The sequence below is a fragment of the Marmota monax genome, unplaced genomic scaffold (genome assembly GCF_021218885.2).
Source record: "Marmota monax isolate L192 unplaced genomic scaffold, Marmota_monax_Labrador192_F-V1.1 WCK01_AAM20220418_F8-fsc00021, whole genome shotgun sequence".
Taxonomy (NCBI): domain Eukaryota; kingdom Metazoa; phylum Chordata; class Mammalia; order Rodentia; family Sciuridae; genus Marmota; species Marmota monax.
The window spans coordinates 15,676,669-15,699,175 of NW_026695228.1; the positions used below are offsets into that span (position 1 = coordinate 15,676,669).

Here is a 22,507-nt window from a genome sequence, read left to right on the forward strand (position 1 = left end):
GATTAGTAATTCCTCCCCAAGGAGAAAAGTGCATGGTCTTCCAGCAACAAAAGAATGAATTCCACAACTTCAAGTTAGGAGCTCTTGTTTAACATGCTGTTAAAGTAGAATTTCCATAGCAAACAGATTATCCTTTCTTGGTCTTCCAAAGTCAGAATGATCCGAAAGGTGGCGCCTTGAGGAGCAGAGGCCTAGCCTGAAACTTCGCCTGATGCATCCCACCGTTAATGTTAGGGTTAGGACATTAGGGTAACTGGAAGTTATCCTTTAAGAAAGACACTTTGTCATTAACCAGAGTCAAAAGGTTTGTGCCTCCTAAAAATCCACTCCTGCTTCCGAATCATCTTCAGATGTGCAAAGTTAATGCTGTAGAAAGTTTAAAAGCAAAAGCTTTCAATAGCTGCAGATCAACAGATTCGCTAAAGCCATCTAGATATCTTCCTCCAGTCAGTTCAACCAAAGTTGGAGCATCAAAGCAGCCTTTCTGTGCTTGTATCCTTTGCTAGAGAAGCCTTTCTTAGAGAATGGGTGCACAGAAGTGGGGGATACAACGTGAAAAGGAGAAACCTGGCACCTGCTTATTAGGGCTTGATTCTAGGAACCCAGAAAGCTGGTCTTCATGGCATGCCATGCGTCCAAAAGAGGGAGCCGGAGTCCCCCTCCATCCTCTCCTGCCAACGCTAAAATTTTTTCCATCCCACCCTCCCGCGTGGGAACCGTGCTGCTGTACCACCCAAGGCCACAGGTTGCGTATTTAGCATTCCGGACTTCATGTGCTTTAATATTTCCACCCATAATCTATTTTTCCACATTGTTTCCAGAAGCCACCTGGCCTGGTCAGTCTCCTGCTGACCTTTAAAGCCAGGGTTACATTCGTATACTGTGCTCTTCTCCTTTTGTTTAAATAGCAACAAAATTCCTTCTAATTGAGTTCCCAGAGAGAAAAACGTGTAAAGAAAAAAACATTATGCGCATGTGTATATGTAAATGTACATACATACACATGTATATACATGCATATGCTTATACAATTTCTTCCCTGTCCTTGCTAAAACCTGGTCGGGAGATGGGGCGAACCTTAAAGGATAAAAGTGCCTGTTGCTCCCTGACCCTCATCCTGAGGATGCAGTCCTGTGCAGATGCGGTCCCTTCCCTCCAATTTCCCCTGACTGTTCGAGCTACTTTTCCCGGCCATTGTCTGGTGTTCCTGGTCCATCCTCCAGCATAGTCCCCAAGCTCCTCCGGTGCCTCTCCCGCTACCTCCAGCTACCGCAACGGGGCTTCGCCCGCCTCCAGCCACCACCAGGATGCCCTCCAGCAGCCTGCGCGCCGGCCGCAGGTGCGCCCCGCCCGGCCCCGCCCTATCCCAGCGTTGCGTCACGGTGACGCACAGCCCGCGCAGGCGCATTCGGCCCCACCCTCCCGCGGCCGGCCGCCCGCCGCTCGGTATTATGATTAGCGCTGGGTGCGGGGTTCCAGCGGCCGGGAGGGAGTTGTCGGCGCCGCGGCCGCTGCGGACGGACGCCCGCCTGCCGGCTGAGGTAGGGCAGTGCGGCTGGGCAGGCGGCCGGGGGCGGGGGCACTACCGCCTCCGCCGCCTCAGGGGCCGCCGCCGTTGCCCGCTCGGGCGCCGCCGCGGGGGAAAGTAAGTTGCGCGCTCCGCGCTCCCGCGCGGCGGAGGACGCGGGCCCGGGCTGCGGCGGCGCGGCCTGGGGGGCGGCGGCGGGCGGGAGCGGCACTGCGGCGCGGGCCGCGGCGCCCAGGCCCTGCCCTTGCGGCCGCGGCGGGATTGCGGCACCCGGAGGCCGCGGCCCCGCGCCCCGCCCCGGGCGGCCTCTCAGTGGGCTTTGCGTTCTTAATTTGTTTTCTGTTTTTAAGCGAATCTAGAAATCTGGCTGCGGTACGAGGGTTTCTCGGTCAAATTGCAGCTTTACAATAGAACGGGGATATTGTCTGTAGAGAAAGGACAGCGGGCTGAGGAGAAGCAGCATCGTTCCCAGGGGAGAGTCAGAATTTTTCGGATGGGAAAACCTACGTTCTTCTCCATAGCCATCGCCTGTTGATTTCTTTCTGGACCATTGTGCAAAAAAACCTTCCTGCCTTGGACTTCGACTTGGGATTCAGGAGAGTAGCAGCCTTTTATGCTACGGGTTCCTGGAGCTGTGCTATTGCTCGCATTTGGATCAGATACAATCCAGTAGCTTCATAGGGAGTTTGGGTCAAGTGCAATGTTTGGGGGGAATTAAGCAGTGGGGTTCCTTAGTCTATTGACCGATGGGGATCCAGGACCTTTCAAAGTATCAGGTTATTTCTTTCCCTTCCATTTAATTGAGAGCATTCTCAAAGTCTTAGGAGGTGGTGAAGCAGACTTAATGTCAGATTTTAAGGTGAAGCATGGCTTGCAAGTGATGGAACTGCAAGTGTTGAGCATCCTGTTGAATCTCCACAAATCAAAAGCCTCATTTTGGGTTTCCTGAAAGGGTTGGGTTTCCATGTCCCATATCAGTCTTTAACTTCTCAGAATGTGTACTCTAAAGCCTGGGTTCTCAGGCTTATGTAATCAACTTGTTAATTTATAATCTTGTTACATTGCTTTCCAGATTTATAAAATCATTCCCTTAAGGAAATCTGTCTTCAACGTCTGCTTAAATATTTCTCTTGGAATTGGATTCCTGAAGAGGAATGTACTGTACAAGTAGTGATTAAAGCATACTAATTAGACAAGTTTCTTTTTTTAAAGAACACAAAATATATATTGATTCTTTTCTCTATTTGTATAATTGTCCTTGTGAGGAAAATAGATGACATCCCATTTTACAGAACTAAAAATGAGAGAAATTACATGACATTCCCAAGGTCATATTTGAAGCAGTGTAGAAAATCAAGTGCATGGTGCAAACTTTTCTTAATACTCCTATTTTCAGGACTTTTGGAGAGGAAACTTGAGTGTCACTTTCCAATTTTTAGAATTTCCATAATCAGTTATTATTTTATGCACAAAATTTACTCTCTTTATTTTCTGAGCTATTGCATTAAGATCCATTAGTTTAATGAAGGCTTAGAAGTTATACTAATTTTATGTGTACTTTTCTAAACCAGAAATACAAATTGGTTCAAGTTTAATCATATAACCCTAAAAGAAAGAATTTTAAATGTCTTCATTAAAATTGAAGGAGATTCATCATATTTTTACTGGCCACAGGAAATATTGCACATCTAAATTTCACCAAGGGTGCTTCCTTCATATTCAAAGTGAAACTAAATAGAAAAAAAGTTATTTTTGGAGATATTGAACAGCCATGGTTCTAAACATTGGTATAAATAAGGTATGCTTTTTTTTTTTCTCCCTGTGGTTCTTGTCCGAGCTGAAGAGGTCATTCATTATACGGCCTAGGAAGAAAAGAGTACAAGTGAATTTTCCACATGGGACAGAATTTTAGGAATTAAAAACATAGATAAGGGACTCCAAAGGCTTAATTTTACAACTTTACAGCTGTTTGCTTAATAAACCATAAGGTAGACTTTTGAGTCAAGATACTTTTGTAAGAAAATTTACTCAGAATATAGGTACTTCCTGGTGTCCATATGCAGGTAAATTCTTAGAGCAGCTTAGTTTGAAAAGTTGAGTGGATTCTAGGAATTTTGAAAATAAACTTAACCTTTGATTATTTATTCATGGAAACTTTGTGTACATTTGGGGACATGGGGTAGAGGATAGCAGTAGAGAAGTTAACAAAAACCAGTCCTGCCTTTAGGAGCTTAGAAGACATAGGGGGAACACTATATAATAAGAATAAAAAGTACATAATAAGAATTGAAGCATGCCTTGGTGAGCATAGGAAAAAACCCTGCAGAAGTAGGGGCAATGAACAGTCTGACCTGGGAATGCTTCCTAGAGAAGGTAATGGTTGAACTGGTCTTAAAAGGAAAAGGGAAAGAGGATCAGGATTCAGGGAAGCTGAGAAAAATGAGGTCAGGTGTCAGGAGAACTTAAATCCAAGTGGGTAAAAAGGAGTTGAAAGAGAGGATGTAGCTGTTCTTTCTTCAATGCATTTGAAAAGAAAGGGGAATGGGGCTCTATCTTTGAGGGACAATGAGGAAGGTTTTTTTGTTTTGTTTTGGGTTGGAAAGAACTGGTGTCATATCCCTTGGGCTTAATGGCCCCAAGTGTGAGTACTGAAAGTGTATTGTCTGCTTTGGATGATCCAGAACTATGGTATTCACACCCATGAGGTGTGAATTTCCTCATTTGCTTTTCTGCACATCTGCTTTGGGTTGTGGCCTTACATCCCTTGGAAAACCATTTCTTGCCATTAGTAGGGGAGGAACCTGTCTAAAAGAAGATTCCTGCTCTGCCTTCCCTGAATGTATATTTCTCTGCTGTCACTTCCAGAGCCTCCTGAGAGTCTGCTTTGGCACCTTCAGCATTTGGCTTCTTCTCAGGTAGGCTCTTCCTTGACAAACCAGGCCTTTATACCTTTCTTATGTTGTGCTTCCTAGTCTGCTGCTGTTACTCAACAGTTACTTCAAAGTCAGGGGGCATTATCTATCCATAGGACATGTTTTAAATTGTAAAGTGTCTCCAGGCTCAAAACGAGACCCAGTCTTGCTTTTGGGTCTCTCCATCTAAATGCGTATACCCTCAACTATATATTTGCCTGGACTCTTTTTTTTTTTCCTTCTAGACTCTTTAATATAGGTTATGAAATAAATGCTCCAGAAGCATTGGTCACCCGATGTGGCTGTGGTCAAATCACAGCCTCATTGGGTCTGAATTTCTCAGTTGTTGGCATGCAGTTATCATTCTCAAACTCAAAAGACTGGCAGCTATTTGAAGACCAAAGACCACTTCCTAGACCTGTATATCCCCAGACTGGAGTAATGCCCAGTACCATCTGTGCACCCGGAAAATGTCTTGATGATGAAACTTTAAAATTGAAGCTTTAATTTGTTGCTCTTATGAGCCTGTTAATAGAGACTATGCCTACTTTAATACAGGTAGGTTGGATTTAAATTGTTTTTCAGTCACAGAATTTTAGAGCTAGAAGCAAATCTTCCACTCTGCTAGATGTTCAGGAAGTGTTCCCATTCTGTATTCTCAGTCTGAGAGAATGGTACTGTGGGTCACTCTCCTTTAGAGTCATTGTATATTTGCCTTATTCCTGTGCACCAAGTTCTTGGATTCTGCCTCTGAAACAAATCTTTTCCACAACATTCTTATCATCACCTGGATAGTGACTGCCCTTATTTTTAAGCCTTTAAGTAATTATTTACCTGGAGACACTTCAGTAGTCTCCTTACTTGTCTCCCAGCTTTAGTCTTACCCTTCCAGTCTGATCTTCATTTTTGCTGCCAGAGTGATTTGTTAAACTGCCATTCTCCTGTTCAGGATTCTTTGGCGGCTTATGCTAGCATTCATTTGTTCATTTAACAGAATGTATACATATATTTTAGGTAGATGTTACACTTGGCAGGCCCTGGGATATAGAGCTGAATAAAATGGACTTGGTCCTTACATGGACTGAACTTCTCAGTTAGTCTAGTAGGGTATGCAGATTATTGATCACAAATAATCATATGTTCTCATAGTTGTGATAATAATGGTATAGGACATAATGTGCTGTGGGTGGGTATAGAGAACTGGTGTGTTCAGGAAGGTGGGGAGGGCATGGGAATGATCAAGACGGTGAACTTTAAGCAGGACCCTAAAACATGGGTGATGGCTAGCCACATCTGAGACAAATAAATTGGTCATTTATATGGAATTCAAAGCTGTTTGGATATTTGGCCCTTATCTTCCAGTCTGACCTTGTTTCCTATGATCCGCATGTATTATTGTCCCAATTGCAGTTCTTGGCTCAAACACTCAAAACAGTTTCTTTGTGGGGCTGAGAGTATAGCTCAGCATTAGAGCACTTGGCATAGTAGGCGTGAAGCCCTGGGTTGGATCCCCAGCACTGCTGGCGGAAAAAAAGGAAAACATAATTCTTTGGGAATACTTCTATGAACTCCCCAAAGTATATTTAGAGAAAGGACACCTCTTTTTGCATATCTGTTCCTGTAAGAAGTTGTAAAGAACTTGAGTCGGTACCTTTCTAGTATATATCCAGTTGGGATGTTGGGCTAATTGGGGAGGGTACTGATAACAAGAAGGTGGGGAACCAAATTTACTACCCCTCTCTAGTATTGGAATCTCCTGGGAGATTCCAGGGAGGTAGGCCAGTTCTAAAAAGTTGGGGGAAAGCATCATTTGTAAGTTTCATCCCACTCACACCTTTTAACTGCGTATTGTCCTGCTTAGCTTTCACAGTAACTAGAAGGTGGTGATTATCTGTTTTATAGATAAAGACATGCTTGTTCATATAAGTGGAGTGACTTTTACCCTTCATTGTTCTGTCATGCTGCTCTGCATATTGACTGAAAAAATGACTTTTGATCATTCCTAATACGTACCTTATAGTGAAGATAATAAAGAGAAGCTGACCATGTGGTACTTCTTCTCTCATGTTCCCACTCCCCTGTATGTGTGTACATACCTCTTAGGTCATTTTATTGTGTATGGGTTTTTTTTTTTTTTTTTTTTTTAGTTTTTTTAGTTTTTTAGGTAGACACAATGTCTTTATTTTATTTTTGTGTGGTGCCGAGGATCCAACCCAGTGCTTCATGATTGACACCCCATTTTATTGTGTTTAACTCTATGTTGCATAGCTGGGGAAATATTTGTATATGTCATCTTTTATGTTTTAGATTTTTAAAAGCAAGTTTTACAGTATGACTCATCTATATGAAGTTCATTGTAGATTTAGGACAGTATACTAACAAATATTCATGGACAGGTTTAGAAGCTAGAGTGTACAGTATTTGTGGATTTCTAAGAATGATATTGTATATCTCCTCCCTTTTTTTTCTTCTTTATTGTGTCAGAACTATATTTGTTTTTTCCCCCACATTTTTTTATTGGTGCATTGTAGTTGTACATAATAGTGGAATTTGTTGTTACGTGTTTATAAATAAATATGTAACAACATTATTTGGCCAATATCACTCCCCAGCACTTTCCCCCTCCCTTCTTCCCATCCCCTTTCTTATAGCCTTTTTATTTAGCAGTGAACAAAGGCTGAGCGAATTTTTTTTTTTTTTTTTTTGGTGCCCAGAACCCAGGGATGCTTTATTGTTGAGCTATATTCCCAGCCCCCCCCCCTTTTTTTTTTATTTTTCATTTTGAGAGAGGGCCTTGCTAAATTGTTGAGGCTGGTCTCCAACTAGCAATCCTCTGGCTTCAGCCTCCCAAGTTGCTGGTATTACAGGCATGCACCACCACACCTGGCTAGGCTGAGTGAATATTAAGGTAAAGTTTTGCTTTCTGTTTTACATCATTCACTTTATTGGCATAAAGCATTATGAATGGTACTTTTTAAAGAAATTTGTAATATTTGTAATATTCTGTGTACAGTTTCAGGGATTGATTCTGTACTTGCTTTCCTATCTGATAAGTATTTACTAATCCTCTTGTAAAGGAAAATACTTTTTCAGAAAACAACTGGAAAGAATATAATTTGCCTGGTGCACTTAAATTGAAGTTTAGGAAAGGTTGAAGGTTTTAAGAAGAAAATAGAACCTGCCTAAATTTTTATTTGATTAAGTTGGTGTTGGCTGGGGGTAGGGGGATATCTTGCCATCCACAAAATTGTATGCAAACAATTGTAGGAAGTTATTTTCAAGATGCCATTCCATTTCTAGATAACTAATAATTACCCAGCCTGTTTTTTGAATGGTTATTTGCCTGTAACTTCCTTCCTTGACTTAACAAATAGTTTCTAAACATTTCAAAAAGTTTTTAACTGAATTATTTGTTAATGGTGTTTACTAGAGGATTCTTTAGTGGCACTGGAGAATTTCCTTTATTGAATTGATTGCTGGGGCAGGTAGCTTACTGGGCATATCAGAATTGGAGGAACACCAGAAATGTCAAAGTAGGTTTATTATAGTGCTTTAGTTTCTCAGGAGAAACCATAGTGGAAAAAGAAAAGCGAAGCTTTGTATTGTACAAGAAAGAAAAATGTAAGGCCCAGGTTAGTGGGGTCTGGGGTCTAATCTAAATAGTTCTTACAGGGTTTAGGACTGAGGCAGAATGAGTCCTTCACCTCCTTGGCCCTGCTTTCTCATTTGAAAAATGATGCCTCTATTATGTCACTTATTGTGAGGAATTAAATGATATAAAAATTTTAAAAGTGAGTATATAAATTCCTACTAATTAAATTGTTTCCTCTTTTTAAGGCTTATATTTCAAATAATACTGGCACTCTGTTAAGTAATTGTGGGAGTAAAAAGCATTTTTAAAATTTGAAGTGAAACAAAAATCAACTAGTTATGCTGTAAAATTTATTTCTGTATAACCTTATTGAGGTTAGTAGTAGATTTTTAGGAGAATAGAATGTATATGGGTAATAATGAGAGAACTTGTAACAAGTCAAAAACAGAAATTGGTGATTTAGGTAACTTTGAACTGAACAATGAACTTTTTAAATTGGTTTAAGTCTCTAAATGATCTTATTTCTATTTTGCTTTCATATTGGTACCTAAAGGTATCTTCTCTTGACCTCATATTCTTGTAAAAGAATTCTTTTACAAGAAACTTTGCCTGTGCATTTTTAACTCTGATGTTTTGATTAAGCTGAGCTATAATTCAAAGGTAGATATGTGATGAATTATTTAGTATGGCAAGTTTTGCATCAGTTTTGAGAGGGTAAATGGTGAGCCGTTAGGGTTTCTACAGAATCAGCTTTCTCCTTAATCTTACAGAATTTACCTCACCTCCACCCAAAATCCTAACTTTACTCACACTGGTGTTCCCCTTTCCTGAGCTAACCAGCCATATGTACTCCCCACTTGGCTGCCTCTATTTACCCTACCTGTAGTAATGATGTTTCGCTATTCCCCACTGAAGAATGAGCCCTAGTCTGTGGGCTAACCCCTGCCTTTGGTGATCCTGTTCTTCCTTAGTTCCTTTCCTCAAAGACTAACATGTGTGATTATTTATCTCTCTTTATGTAGATTCTATTTTCTTAACTCATTTTTTGTAAGATTTTAAAGGGCAGGAACTGCATTGTGTCCTCCACAGTTAGGGCTCAAATTATTTGTTAATGAAAATGACTCAGTATTCCTGTTCCTCAGCCTGAAGGAATTATGTACCTTCTCCCTTGGGGGAAGCAGAATATTTCATCAAATATGTTTTGTTTATTAAGATTACATAAATATGTATTAGAAAGTATTTTGAGAGAAATTGGTTTATTTCTTGGGAAGCAGAATATTTCATCAAATATGTTTTGTTTATTAAGATTACATAAATATGTATTAGAAAGTATTTTGAGAGAAATTGGTTTATTTCTTAATATAAAAGTAAATGAATAATTATAGAAAGTAAAAATTTTAATAGCCTCTGTTTCTTTTAGATTATAAAAGCAGCACATATTCACTGAGGGTAAATGGTGAGCTGTTACCATTTACCATAGAGGAAAAACTCTGTAATCTTACTTAATATTTTAGATTTTAAAATATACATTCATACAAATTATATGCTTTTTGAAAAATGAGATCATATGCTATGAAATTTAGTATATAAAGTTTTTTATTTACATTATGTTGTAAGAATTTCCCCAGAGTAAATAGTCTTAAATGTACTAGCATTGTACTAATGTCGAATATACTACGATTATTTAACTATTTCTGTATTATAGACTTTTAGGTTATTTCTGACTTGGGGAGCATATTTAAACATCACTGAACATTATTGAATATAAGTATTTATCTGCATCTTTAAGAAACAAATTTAGTACATGTTGAATATCCCTTATCTGAAATGATTGGGACCAGAAATGTTTGGATTTGGAGTTTGTTTCTTCTTTAGATTTTAAGATATTTGCATATACATAATGAGACATTGTAGGGGTGACACCCCAATCTAAACATGAAACTCATTTGTTTCATATACATCTTATACACATATTAATTATTTTTTGTCACAAAAGGTTTATGGAATGGAATGTTCTACAATACTTTGCCACTCAAGAAGTTTCAGATTTTGGAGAATTTCAGATTAGGGATGATAAACCTGTAGTAATATTAATTGAGGACATGAACAATTTTTAAGGCTCTTAAAATACATCTTGGCAAGTTTTTTTCAGAAACTTAACTTCTGACTCCACCAGTTTAAGAAAATTTCCAAATGATTCTCTTTTTAGTCAAAGTCAGCCAGTATTTAAGGAGTTTTTTTTTCCCTTCCCTCTTCCATCATTATTTTTTACCTTTTATTTATTGATTGATTGATTTTTAATGGTTATCTCCATCCCAAATTGGAGGAGTTGGGGGAGATAGAGAGTTAAAATGAGTTTTGACCATGCTTTGGAAAAAGAGATTTAGATTATAAACATTTAAAATTTTTCCACAGCTTCCAGTTTACATTCTGTTTTTCTGGGAATAATGGGTAATGGTGGTTTGGTTTGATTTATTTTGGAGTAATTTCTACACACCAGCTTTTGTTTAAGTCATTCTTTATTATACCTTATGCCAGGATATCACCATTACTGATAGGTAGAAATGGTGAACACACTTAGTCTTTTTCTCACTTTAACAAGAGGCATGTTCTGTTTAGGAATTTGAGCTTATTATCTCAAATTATCTGTGTTGCTGATCCAAGTTTTATGGCTTGGATGTTAGCCCCTTTCCCTCTGCAAATACTAAGAACTACTCTATATCAGCTAATAAATGATTTGCCTGACTCTTGAGTACATTCAGATTCATTGATATATTCTGAAACTGTAGCTTGTTTCACTTAGAGGAAACAAGGATTACTTAAACCAGCACTTCAAGGATTGATCTGCATCAGCAACCCAGTCACTGCCTTCAGAGACTGGATATTGATGGACTGGTTTTGGGGGAAAATATTATAATATTCCAAACAAAATGTAGAGAGCCTATATAAGTAGCCTTACACTTGCATACAGCTCTTTTATTTTAAATTCTTACACTTTCTCATGCAGTGGGTTGGTCCAAAGTGGTATCTAGGGAGAGCCATCTTGGGCCATTATACTGTTTTGTTCTTACCTGTACTGGGGGAGAGGAGTGAGTAGGAAACATTTGCTTGATATATAGACCAAACTGCAGTGGTAGTGATGTCAACAAAAAGCTAAAAGTGAGTTTTAACAAGAATAGCAGAGTGGATTACAAATTGACAGTACATTTAACAGGGGCTGGTTCTACAACTGTTTTCGGCAGCTTGCAAAACGTGTGTACGGCCACCCACACTTCCTTCCTCTTCTCCAGCCACACCCACACCCTGCAGTTGCTTCTCCTCTCTTAGCTGGGAGAACATCAATAGATTCTTGCAACACATACCAGTACTTGTTTCTCAAACATGAATTTCCATATTATAAACACTCTTGGCAAGTTGGCCTGTTTCATTTAGGTCCAGCCTAGTTATATACATGTATGAACATGTGCTGAATAAGAAGGCTGCTTTAGAATGGCCTAATTTAATGGTGTTTGCTGTTTAAAAAGCAGTCCTTTTAGCTATATAGTCATTAAAATTACTGAAGATTTTAATACATGAGAAAATGTATAAAGTAGCTATCAAATTTCGTGACTATCTTAACTTTGTAAAGAAGCCTAAGAATGAAAGATGTACACCTAGACCTGATGAAGAAGTCATCATCCATGAGATTAAAAAATCACCTGTAATTAATTTCTCTTTTGCACTATTCAGCATGTCTCAAATTTTCTAAAGTGAACTGTGCTAACTCCTCCGGGTCGATTTTTGGAGAGAAATATTTATAAAAGTGCAAAAAACCTTTCTCTGTCCCTGACATCACCTCCCTTGCTCCATGTACTATCTTATTTTATAAAAAAGGAAATTGTGTCTGGGCCTATATTATACATAGAAAAGAAAGACTGTGTAGCAGAATGTTAACAGATGTTATCAAAGGTGATGGGATAATGGATGATATTTCTTAAATCCCCTTTTCGCTAATTTGCATATTCTAGTTGTATTTTTTTCCTAAACAAAACAGATACTTAATTCATAATTGAAACAAAAATATTAAACCAAAGTAAAATATGTTACATGAAAAAAGCAAGATATATGATATAATGATCATGCATTTATAAAACAAAAGTTGCCATATATAAATATTTCGATATTGACCACCAAAAAAATATCAGTAGTGCCAATTTTCAGTGCTAGCACTATGGATATCTTTTTATTTTTTGCTTTAATTTTTGTGCTTTCCAAGTTTTTTAAATATATCACTGTGATGGGAAAAAAGTGAAGGAACACTTAATCCTTTTTTAAAGGGTAAATTTGATAGAAAATTATCTTAATATCTTAAAAGTAGATACTTGGGGGGGGGGTTTGGGATGTTTTATTGAAAAATCATCAGACTTTGATGCTCAGCTAAAGGCATTATTTTCTTTACCTTAAAATCTTGTAACACCCAATTTAAATTTGATATATTTTGCAAATTTGGATGGAATTTTTATGACAGCAAAAGAAATACTAGTTCAGTGAATTGGTTTTTTGAAATTGGGTGAACAACTGAAGAATTAGTTCTTGGGAAATGGAAGTGCCATCATTTTAACAGTGGGCATGGGTGTGAATTGTACTTACTGAAGGCTTACTCTATGCTGGGCATTATTTTAAGCATTCTACCTGTATTAACTCACTTAATCCTGACCACAGTCTATGGGGTTGTTGTTTTCTTATAACTAGCATTTTCTAGTGAGGAAACTGACCATATAGATAGGTTGGGTAACTATTGAGGTCCTGTGGCATGTGATTGAACTGAGATTCAAATCTAGTTATTGACTTTCAGAACCAGTGCTCCGCCACTGGACTAGTACATTGTCTTGCCATGGAGACTGGGTGAAACAGGGATTTTGAAGAGAGAAGCAGGTAGGCATAATGGGAGGAGCTATCATCATACCTGACTTGGAGCAGGCTTGCATCCCAGGGTTTGCCCATCTCTAGATGTGGATCTTTGTGTTGGCTTTGTTGGCTTTATTTATGCTGCATAACTCTCTGTCCTCATTCTCTCCTTTGCAGCAGCAGATTTGTTTTCACATCCAGAGGTCACCTACCTTTCCTTCTTTCACCTTTCCTGCCTACTTTTTCCTATTCCCTTGCATTCCTTTTCCCCCAAATGCAGGTGAACTTGGGCTTAATGATTACCTGGACACTGCTCACCTTTAGTGTAAGATGTGAATGTGAATGTTTAAGCCTTTCAGTTGTTTGTGTGATATTCAAGGTTGTGGAAATGCCTGCAAGGCTACCTTAGTTAACATTACCTTACTGTACCATAAACTTGATATAAGTCATCTGCTCACATTCATAGTGATAGTTTAATTTTACTATCGTATGGCAAGTCTCTTTATTATGCTTTTTGGGTTCACAGATACCCAGAAATCAATCATCAGAATTGATTTTTGTTTGCCTTTACAGAGGAGTATTTTGTAAAGGTGCTCTCTATGGCTCCTGTTGTGGGTATTTCATGAACCCACAGGGGCTCCTGGAGGTGGGTTAGGCTTGGAAGCCAGGCTGAACAGAATTGGAACCTGAGACTGCTACTTAACTGACAAATTGAGCCTGATTGGCCTATACCTTGCAGGCTCACAGTGAAAATGCAGCAGAATGCAGATTCAGGGTTTGTCACCCAGTAGGCATTTAGAAAATAGCAGATAATACTGTTATTCATTATGATTAGTTCTTCTTTCCAGTGGAATAATTTTTTAACCCATCTATTTAGAAAAATTTCTTTGTATCTCTTCACCTTGAAATTCCTATTTACTAAAGATTTGCTAAAGGAATTGTAAGTCATAGAAGATAGAAAGATAATAGTAGGAGACTGGATCACTAAAAACAAATTTTGCCATTTTTACATGTTTATATAGAATCTGGTCTTATGGTTTATATTTTGACTTTAAGCACAGTTAAATAGAACTAAACTAGAAATGTTTTTCTGTATTTTCTTCTAGGAGAAAGAAGCAACTAACAAAACACAGTGATAACAAGGATTATTCAGTGTGCAGTTTTCAGGGTATGTCTTGGAACTGATACAAATTTACCTTTACTTTACATAGGCCATATCTTAACATTCAGCATTGGTGTTCAGAATGACTTTCAGGCACTGTGAGATCCTCAGAGAGAAAAAAAAGATTGAATTATTTCTTATCGTAACTCAAAATGCACTTGATAGTAGGATTAAATAGTGCACTAGTATTTTAAAAGGTATTCATTAATAAGGATATTTTTCCTCCCAACCTTAAGTTAATCATAATATCCTGTTTTTAGATATACAGTTGGAATTGTAGTTTCATACTCTTGAAAAGTGAGCACTTGTACTAAAAGTTAATTCTTTGATAAAGTAATTAATCAAAGAGACCTATTAGATTATTTTCTGTGAGCTTTCTAGTAAAAGTTATTTCATTTTGTCCCATTGGCACATACTGGGAAGAGAAATGTTAAGGTGTTAATAGTGATTATCTCTGGTTGTCTTGGGACTTGAACAAAACCCTTTTTAAAAAATGTATTATTTTTGTAAAAACAGATTTAATTAAAAAAACAGATTCATTTATCAAATCTGATTTTTATGCCACTTTTCAGGAGCAAATGTAAATTAATATGATAGATGAAGATAACAAAGATTATATAACTGGGGAGAGCCTGAAAGAGTCTATTTTGAAAGCCTAAGTTGCATTTGCAAACTTGAGCAATAGAAACATAGATAGACTCTTAGGATTTTAAGAATAATTACTGCCCTTATAATTAATTTAAATTAAACATTTAAAGATAGTTTCCTATTCTCTGGAATTAGCTAACAGTTTTTATTTTTAAAATTAAATTAAACTGAATTTCTTTTTGGGAGCTGTTGTCCAAACAACAAAATCTTCCAATTTGGATTTTCTTGTTAATCTTGTCATTAATATTATTAGCTCATATTACAAAGATAGTATGGCGTATAGAAGAAATTGGCTATCATCGTACTGGTTTCTTATTTTTAAAAAAATCTTAATATAGGATTAATAATTTAGATTTGGTACTGAAATCTGCTTGCAGAAACAGCATAGCAGTGTTTAAAAGCACTGACTGGTGTTAGATAGCCCTGGGGTTGGCTCCAGCTTTTTTACATCCTGACCCTGCCTACGCCAAGTTACTTAATATTTTTGTGCCTCAAAATGGGGCTGATATTCTCTATTTGTTGAGGTAGGATTGAAAGAGGAATTATGTAAAGCATTCAGTATATGACTAGCATAGTACTCATTCAGGGAATAGTAGTGCTCCTTATTGTAATAATTCCTAAAATATATAAAACATGTTAGTAAGCATATTACTGTTGACTTTTTAAGCTTATAATCTATACATTTCTTGAGATGGCCCCAAATATGAGATTTTTATCATTTCTGAAGTGATAAGACTGTGAGAATAACTTTATAACATTTTTATGGTTTATTTTTTTAAAATATTTTTTTAGTTGTAGATGGACACAATACCTTTATTTTATTTATGTGGTGCTGATGGATCAAATCCAGGGCCTCACACATGCTAGGCAAGTGCTTTACCACTGAGCCACTGGACCCCAGCCCCATGGTTGATATTTTAACTCTGTAAGATATCCCAAATGTAGCATTGATTAAGGTAGACAAACGATTATAAAGAGTATGGGCTGAATGGATAAGAAAAATGTGGCATTTATACACAATGGAATATTACTCAGTACTAAAAAATAACAAGATCATGGCATTTGCAGGGAAATGGATAGCATTAGAGCAGATTATGCTAAGTGAAGTTAGCCAACCAAAAAAACAAATGCCGAATGTCTTCACTGATATAAGGGGGGGGTGACTCAAAAAGGGGTAGGGAGGAAGAGCATGAGAAGATTACCTCTGCTCTAGATAGGGAAGAGAGGTGGGAGGGAAAGGGAGAGAGAAGGGGAATTGCATGGAAGATGGAAGGAGATTCTCATTGTTATACAGAATACATGTATGACAATGTTAGGGGGAAAAAAAAGAAGTAGAAAGAAGTGATGGCAGGGGAAGGGAGGAATGGAAGGACAGCAGAATAAAATAAACGTTATTATTGCTGTGTGTATATACATGACTGCATGACCAATGTGATTCTGCAACCTGTACACTCCAAAAAATGAGAAATTATATCCCATCTGATTCAAATGTATGATATGTCAAGATCATTTTACTGTCATGTGTAACTAATTAAAACAAATTTTAAAAAAAGAGTATGGGCTTTAAAATGAGTTAGGATTGAATCCTATTTTCAGTGCTTCACTTAAGTCACTTATTACCTAGAACAGAATATGTTTCCTTGGTATAAAAATGAGACTGTTATCTCTCAGGATTGTCAGGAACCACAGACATACTCTAGTCTGATTTATTTTGCACAAATACCTATAGTAGGATTTCAAAAAATGTTGGCTTTTCTTCTGTTCTTTGAAATAAAACTGAAATTTTAAGGAGTATATTACTAGTGTTGATTCTTTTTTTTTTTTAAAAAACTGCTTTATTATATGTAAAATCTAGTTGTTTGGAATATTTTTACCTAAATGGATTAAATACTATTAAATACTTCTCTTAATACTGTGCAGCTAAACATTGGAAACCTTTTACTGAGAGAATTAGAAAAGACTTTACTAAATGGATGGATATACACTCATAGCAAACAAAGCTAGTCTTGGAAGGTTGCTGTATTCCTCAATGGATTTTGGTATTCATTTCTATTAGATGTTAGTCAGAAAAATAAAAATGTGAGTTCAGCCTGTGATATTTAAAGTGACATCTTAATTTGCATAATTTTAGACATTTGTTTTTCTGAGTCAGGAACATTTGTAAGAACTTATTTCTGTGTTTGGGGTTTACAGTTTAAAGATTGAAAACTTGGTCTTTAAGACCAAATGGTCTTTTTAATTTAAATGGTCTATAAGAATCCATGCTTATTTACTTTTTAAATATAAGCAGGCCAAGGAAGTTTATTTTTGAGAGTCGGAAAACCATAATAAAAATGGACGAAAGAGTGAGTAGCAAGAGTAAGCAGTAATCAGTTAGCAAGTGTTGTGTGCCAGGTGTTAGCCTAGGCACTAGTGACAAAAGAACAAACAATTGCCTTGTAAACATTTTGGGAAAAAGTTAACATTCAAAATTTGATAAAACAGTTTTTAGTGCCTGCTATATATAAGCACTATTCTAGGTTATTGGGGGGAAAGTGGAAGAGCTTAGAATAGAAGGAACCTTCCAATCTGAATGGAAAAATGGTGTGTACAAATACCTACAGACTACATAGGATGGAGGTATCCCAAGGCAGTTTGGAGATGCAGAGGGCAGAAGGTAATTCTCTCTAGGAGAGTTAAAGAAGACTTCACAGTGGCACTTTTTGCACTTAAAATATTGCTTTTTTGGGTTAAGATGAAAAAGTTATGGAGTTTCTGTTCAAATGTTTATTCTTTGAATTTTCCCATTCTTGTTAACTCTTGCCATGTTTTTAAAGACATTAAGTGAAACTATTTTTGGAAAAAATATTATTTTTTTAAACATAACTTGTCAAACCTGACAGTTTATTTCTGACATCACCAAAAAATTTCTTCTAATAAACTATTTTTTTTCGGTTTGCAAAATCTAATATAGTATTTAAATTCTCAACCTTTACTTTATGATATAAACTCTAAATGTAGAAACAGGTTCTTATAAATGACCCTGGTACATTTTGTTTCAACTTATTTACTTACTTTAAGCTTCTCTTAAAAGGAAAGAAAAGAAAATTTACAGATACTTAATTTTGTTTCTCCTCTTATTTTGTAGATGTCCGTGGCAACATTGAAAATGAATTCCTTATTTTCAGCAGATATTCTTATATGAGAAGATCCATTTCAAATAGTGTAAATATTTTTCCTCCTGTTGGACCAGCATGGCAGGATTCAAACGAGGATATGATGGAAAGATTGCTGGATTATATGATCTGGACAAAACCTTGGGTCGAGGTCATTTTGCAGTGGTTAAGCTTGCCAGGCATGTCTTTACAGGTGAAAAGGTGGCAGTAAAAGTTATTGATAAGACAAAACTGGACACTCTAGCCACTGGTCATCTTTTCCAGGAAGTGAGATGTATGAAACTAGTGCAGCATCCTAACATTGTTCGTCTTTATGAAGTTATTGACACCCAGACCAAATTATATCTTATTCTAGAACTTGGAGACGGAGGAGATATGTTTGATTACATAATGAAGCATGAGGAGGGTCTTAATGAAGACTTGGCCAAGAAGTACTTTGCTCAGATAGTTCATGCTATATCATATTGCCATAAACTCCATGTGGTTCACAGAGACTTAAAACCAGAGAATGTAGTCTTCTTTGAAAAACAAGGTCTTGTAAAGTTGACAGACTTTGGTTTCAGCAACAAATTTCAACCAGGGAAGAAGCTCACTACAAGCTGTGGATCTCTTGCATATTCTGCTCCAGAAATTCTGCTCGGTGATGAGTATGATGCACCTGCAGTAGGTAGGTCACCTTTGTCCAGTATTCACCCACTTGGATTTTTTTTAAATTGATTTTTGTTTATCTAAGAATAATTTCTAAGAGGATTTTCTGTTAAACACATCTTACTTAAGAAATTGGGTTTCATGAATGCCGGATATCCTGAAAGTGGCATTTAGTTTATTTCAGGCAATCTGTGTGTCAGTTTCTTGAAATATTAGTAGCTCTTGGTATTCCTAACGATGCTCTCCCTTTACTCCCAATGTTTTTATATGCACTCATTTGTCAGGAGTTACTTACTTGGGGTAGAAGTATTTATTGCTTTTTGGGTTGTATCCACTTTTTCCCTTTGGGACCACATCTGTTTTGAAGGTCATGTAGGAAATTGTTTTTAATTTTTAAGGATTTGTAGATCTGAAGGTCAGCTTTGTTTTAGTTGAGCCTTGGAAAAATATGTCCTAGTGTTACATGCACGTGATGTCAAACTTCATAAATAGGAGTTTTCCACTTGTAGTCTGATAATTTGAAATGTGGATTAGAGATTAATGACAAAGTTGCATTTAACACTGAAGAGTGCTGATGAATACTATGTATATCAAGACATTGATTTTCATGTTAGACTATTGTGTTCTGTGAAAGAAAGGGTTAATGAATGGTTTCTTTCTTCTACAGATAATCAGGCTTCATTGAAGTCTTTCATTAGAATATTTAAGCCAGAAATTTTGATTAGTGGAGTCATTCTAATCAGAAAGCGAAGCCAGGAATTTGTAGGAGAGGAAACACAAATGTCTGAACAGGAAAAGACCTTCCACCTCATTAGTACAGGGAAAGGCAAATTAAAGCCATAATAAGATACTATTTCATACTTTACACATTGAGAAAAACTGAAGTCAGACAAAACTAAGTGTTGATAAGATTACAGAACATCAGGAACTCTTGTATAATTTAAAAGACAATTTGGCAATATCAAGTAAAGAAAGATATCACATCTGTGACACAGAAATTCCACTTCTGTGAGTGCACCAAGAAGATCTTACACAGAGATTTTCAAAGGATGCTTAAAACAGTATTGTTGCATACACATCAAAAGGAATAAATTGTTCAGTATCCATATTGAATTCTATCCATTGATGAAAATTTATGAAATGTATGTCAGTACGACTGGATTTCACAAGCATAATGTTTAGGGGAAAAAGCAACATGATGAAGAGAATGTATAATATAGCATTTATATAAAAGTTTAAAATACGTAGTATATATTATTTAGGGGTGCATGCACATACAGTAAGCTGAAGAATGCATGAGAGAATGATAGGTGCCTTCTAAGAGGCAGGCATGTTTATAGGGTTTCAGCTGAATTGGTGGTGATTATTTTCTAGGTTGGGTGGTTTGGTACATAGGAGTTCATTGTAATGTTCTCTTTTTTTTCCATGATTATTAAATATTGCATAATTTTTAAAAGGTTATGAAAGAGTAAAACAAAATTATTTGGGAGGATATTTCCTAATCTAATGAATGGTTACTTTGTGTTGGTGAAGTAGAATTGGTAGAGCTTATAGGTACTTTTCATTTTCATTATTTGCATTTATTTCAATTCACTTTGTGTAACAGTATGATTAAAATAAAAATATGAACAAATGGATATTTTTCTTTTAATATACTCTTTTTTATTTTTCTTTTAATATACTGTTAAGTTTGTTTTGCCAAAATTGGGGATTTTTCAAAAATTTGTAGTAAAATGAGCATGGGTAAAAATTAAAATCTGTCATATTAAATTGCCAGATATTGCTAAATAAAAAACCCTAGTTCAGTTTAATAAGTGTTTGGTGGTATTACTAGTTTTCAGCATTGAGACTTAACTCAGAAAGTGTCTATTTTCTTTTTCAAAGAATCATATTTGATTTTACTTATAAAACTACATTTTTTGGTTTATTTTTCTTTCTGTATTAATTCTTTCTAGAATCTTTGAGTTTCCTTTTTCCCTTTTTCTGGACTTGAGCTTATTTCTTTAGTGTCTTGATTTCTAATAAATGCATTTACGTTGTCCTGCCCCATAGTCTGTTGGCACTCTAGGGTTTTCATTGTGTTGTCACTGTTCATTACCAATTCATCTTTATTGTTTGGTTTCTTGTTTAACCTAAAAGTTATTTAGAAAGATTTCTTTTTAAGTCAAAGGGGATAGGTTTATTTTTTCTTTTAGCTCTTTGGTTTTTGGCATATACTTTTAGAACATTGAAATTAGTAAATAGACCAAGTTGGTTTCTCCTTTGGGAAATATTTTGGATTTTCTTTGTGGCTTAATAAATAGTAATTTTTACTATGATGACTAGTCCCTGTGTGATGAAACTATTTGTACTTTTGGTGTATTCAGAATTTTTGTACATAACTAATATTGTTCATTATTTAATTTGCTGCTTTACATCCTAATATATTTTGTTCTGATCTGTTATTTTCACAATTAAGTTAATCTCTTACTCTGATCTGAGAATTCTGTATTATGTTTTTGTTTTATACATGTTATTTTCAAGCTAATAAGATATATGAAGGATTTTATTTTTGTATTTGTTTTGGCAGTACTGAGGATTGAATTCAGGGATCCTTTACTACTGAGCTATATCCCGTGCCTTTTTCTATCTTTTGAGACAGGGTCTCGCTAAGTTGTCCAAGACTGGCCTCAAAGTTGGGATCTTCCTGCCTCAGTCTCCCAAGTTACTGGGATTACAGGTGTATGTCACCATGCCTGATTTAGAAGGTTTTATTTTATTTTACTTGAAGAGCTGTATACCTTTTGACAATATGGAACTGCTTATTTGATGCTAGTCTAACTGTACCCTATCATTGTTTTATGTTTAAATCTTAAATTATGTAGCTTTGTTTTGTGTCTTTATTTTGTGTTTTTTCATTTGCCTTATGATATTTTACCTTTCCCATATTTTGTTTAATTATTCAGTTTTCTTTATCCTTTCCCCAGTGGTTTGCAAAATGGTTTACAGTCTGTTTTCTTTGTTTAGGTATTGTTCACCCTTAATGTGCGTAGTTAATTAACATCCACATTATTTCTCCTACTCAACAAAACTGTAATTTGCTCTTACTTTCCTTTAGTAATTTTACTTTTGACATTTTATTTTTGGCATTTCATTAATTCAGCATTACATGTTTTAAATTGCCTGTAAGCACTTCATTTAGTGGGTCTTTTTGAGTGTTCTTTCTTCTGTTTGATGAACTTTGTTCCTTTCATTGAACTCATTTTTCCTAGGTGCTTGGGGATATCAGTTGTTTGTTCTTCTGTGTTTTTCAGATTTTTCAATAGCCTGACTGGATAGAATATCTGAGTATTGTAGTCTGTCTCTAGTGGATATGGGAGAGGAGCAGGGTGTGTGCCCATGTGTGAAGTTCTGGTATCTGGTTTTGCTATTTGACAGACTCAGTATGCCTCCTGGGTATTGTCCTCTCTCTGTCCCTAATGCCTGCAGTCATTCCTCCTACCTGGAACACATGTCTGCTTGGGCATGCTGGTGCTAGTATAGTTAGGAGGTAAGAGGATTTTGACCTCAATTAATTTTTCTAATGATTTTCTTGATTTAGTTCTTTCCTGTTTCTAGTATGTATCTTCTATAAGGGAGTCTCTCTTCTATAGAGGGTACCATAGAGCTTCTACCAGTAGGGTTTGTGGATTTCATTGCCTCTTTCTTTCTGATCCTACCTGTGATTTACCTTTTCTGCCATGTCTAGGGATTTGGAGAGAAAAGGGATGGTTAGCTCATACTCAGTAAATTATCAATTCAGTCACCTTTGTGGACTTCCAAGGATCTGTATTAAGTTGACTTCGCTGTGCTAGAAAGGAAAGGAAAAGAATGATCTGTGTGAAAAATCCAGTCTTTGGGGTTCTTGTGGGAGAGATTGCAGTGCAGCAGTATAGACAGTGGAGAGTTCATTGCTGATTATTATGTGAGGTTACCTAGTGGAAGAACAGGCAGGGG

The 22,507-nt window shown here is 36.6% G+C and overlaps 1 protein-coding gene across 4 annotated transcripts in view; it reads left to right on the top strand.

The window, feature by feature from the left end:
* The first annotated feature begins 1,403 nt into the window (after positions 1-1,403).
* Positions 1,404-22,507, top strand: part of Snrk (SNF related kinase) — a 55,877-nt gene continuing 34,773 nt past the window's right edge. Inside the window, exons 1-4 of one of the 4 annotated variants that reach the window (XM_046436531.2) lie at positions 1,435-1,541; positions 4,394-4,443; positions 14,026-14,087; positions 17,857-18,551. In XM_046436531.2, coding sequence (XP_046292487.1) covers positions 17,963-18,551 — 589 coding nt within the window. In that variant the 5' untranslated portion in view covers positions 1,435-1,541; positions 4,394-4,443; positions 14,026-14,087; positions 17,857-17,962. Of the gene's footprint in view, positions 1,542-1,878; positions 4,444-14,025; positions 14,088-17,856; positions 18,552-22,507 lie in introns of all 4 variants that reach the window. The other 3 variants (XM_058576531.1, XM_046436532.2, XM_046436533.2) reach the window with 3 other exon arrangements.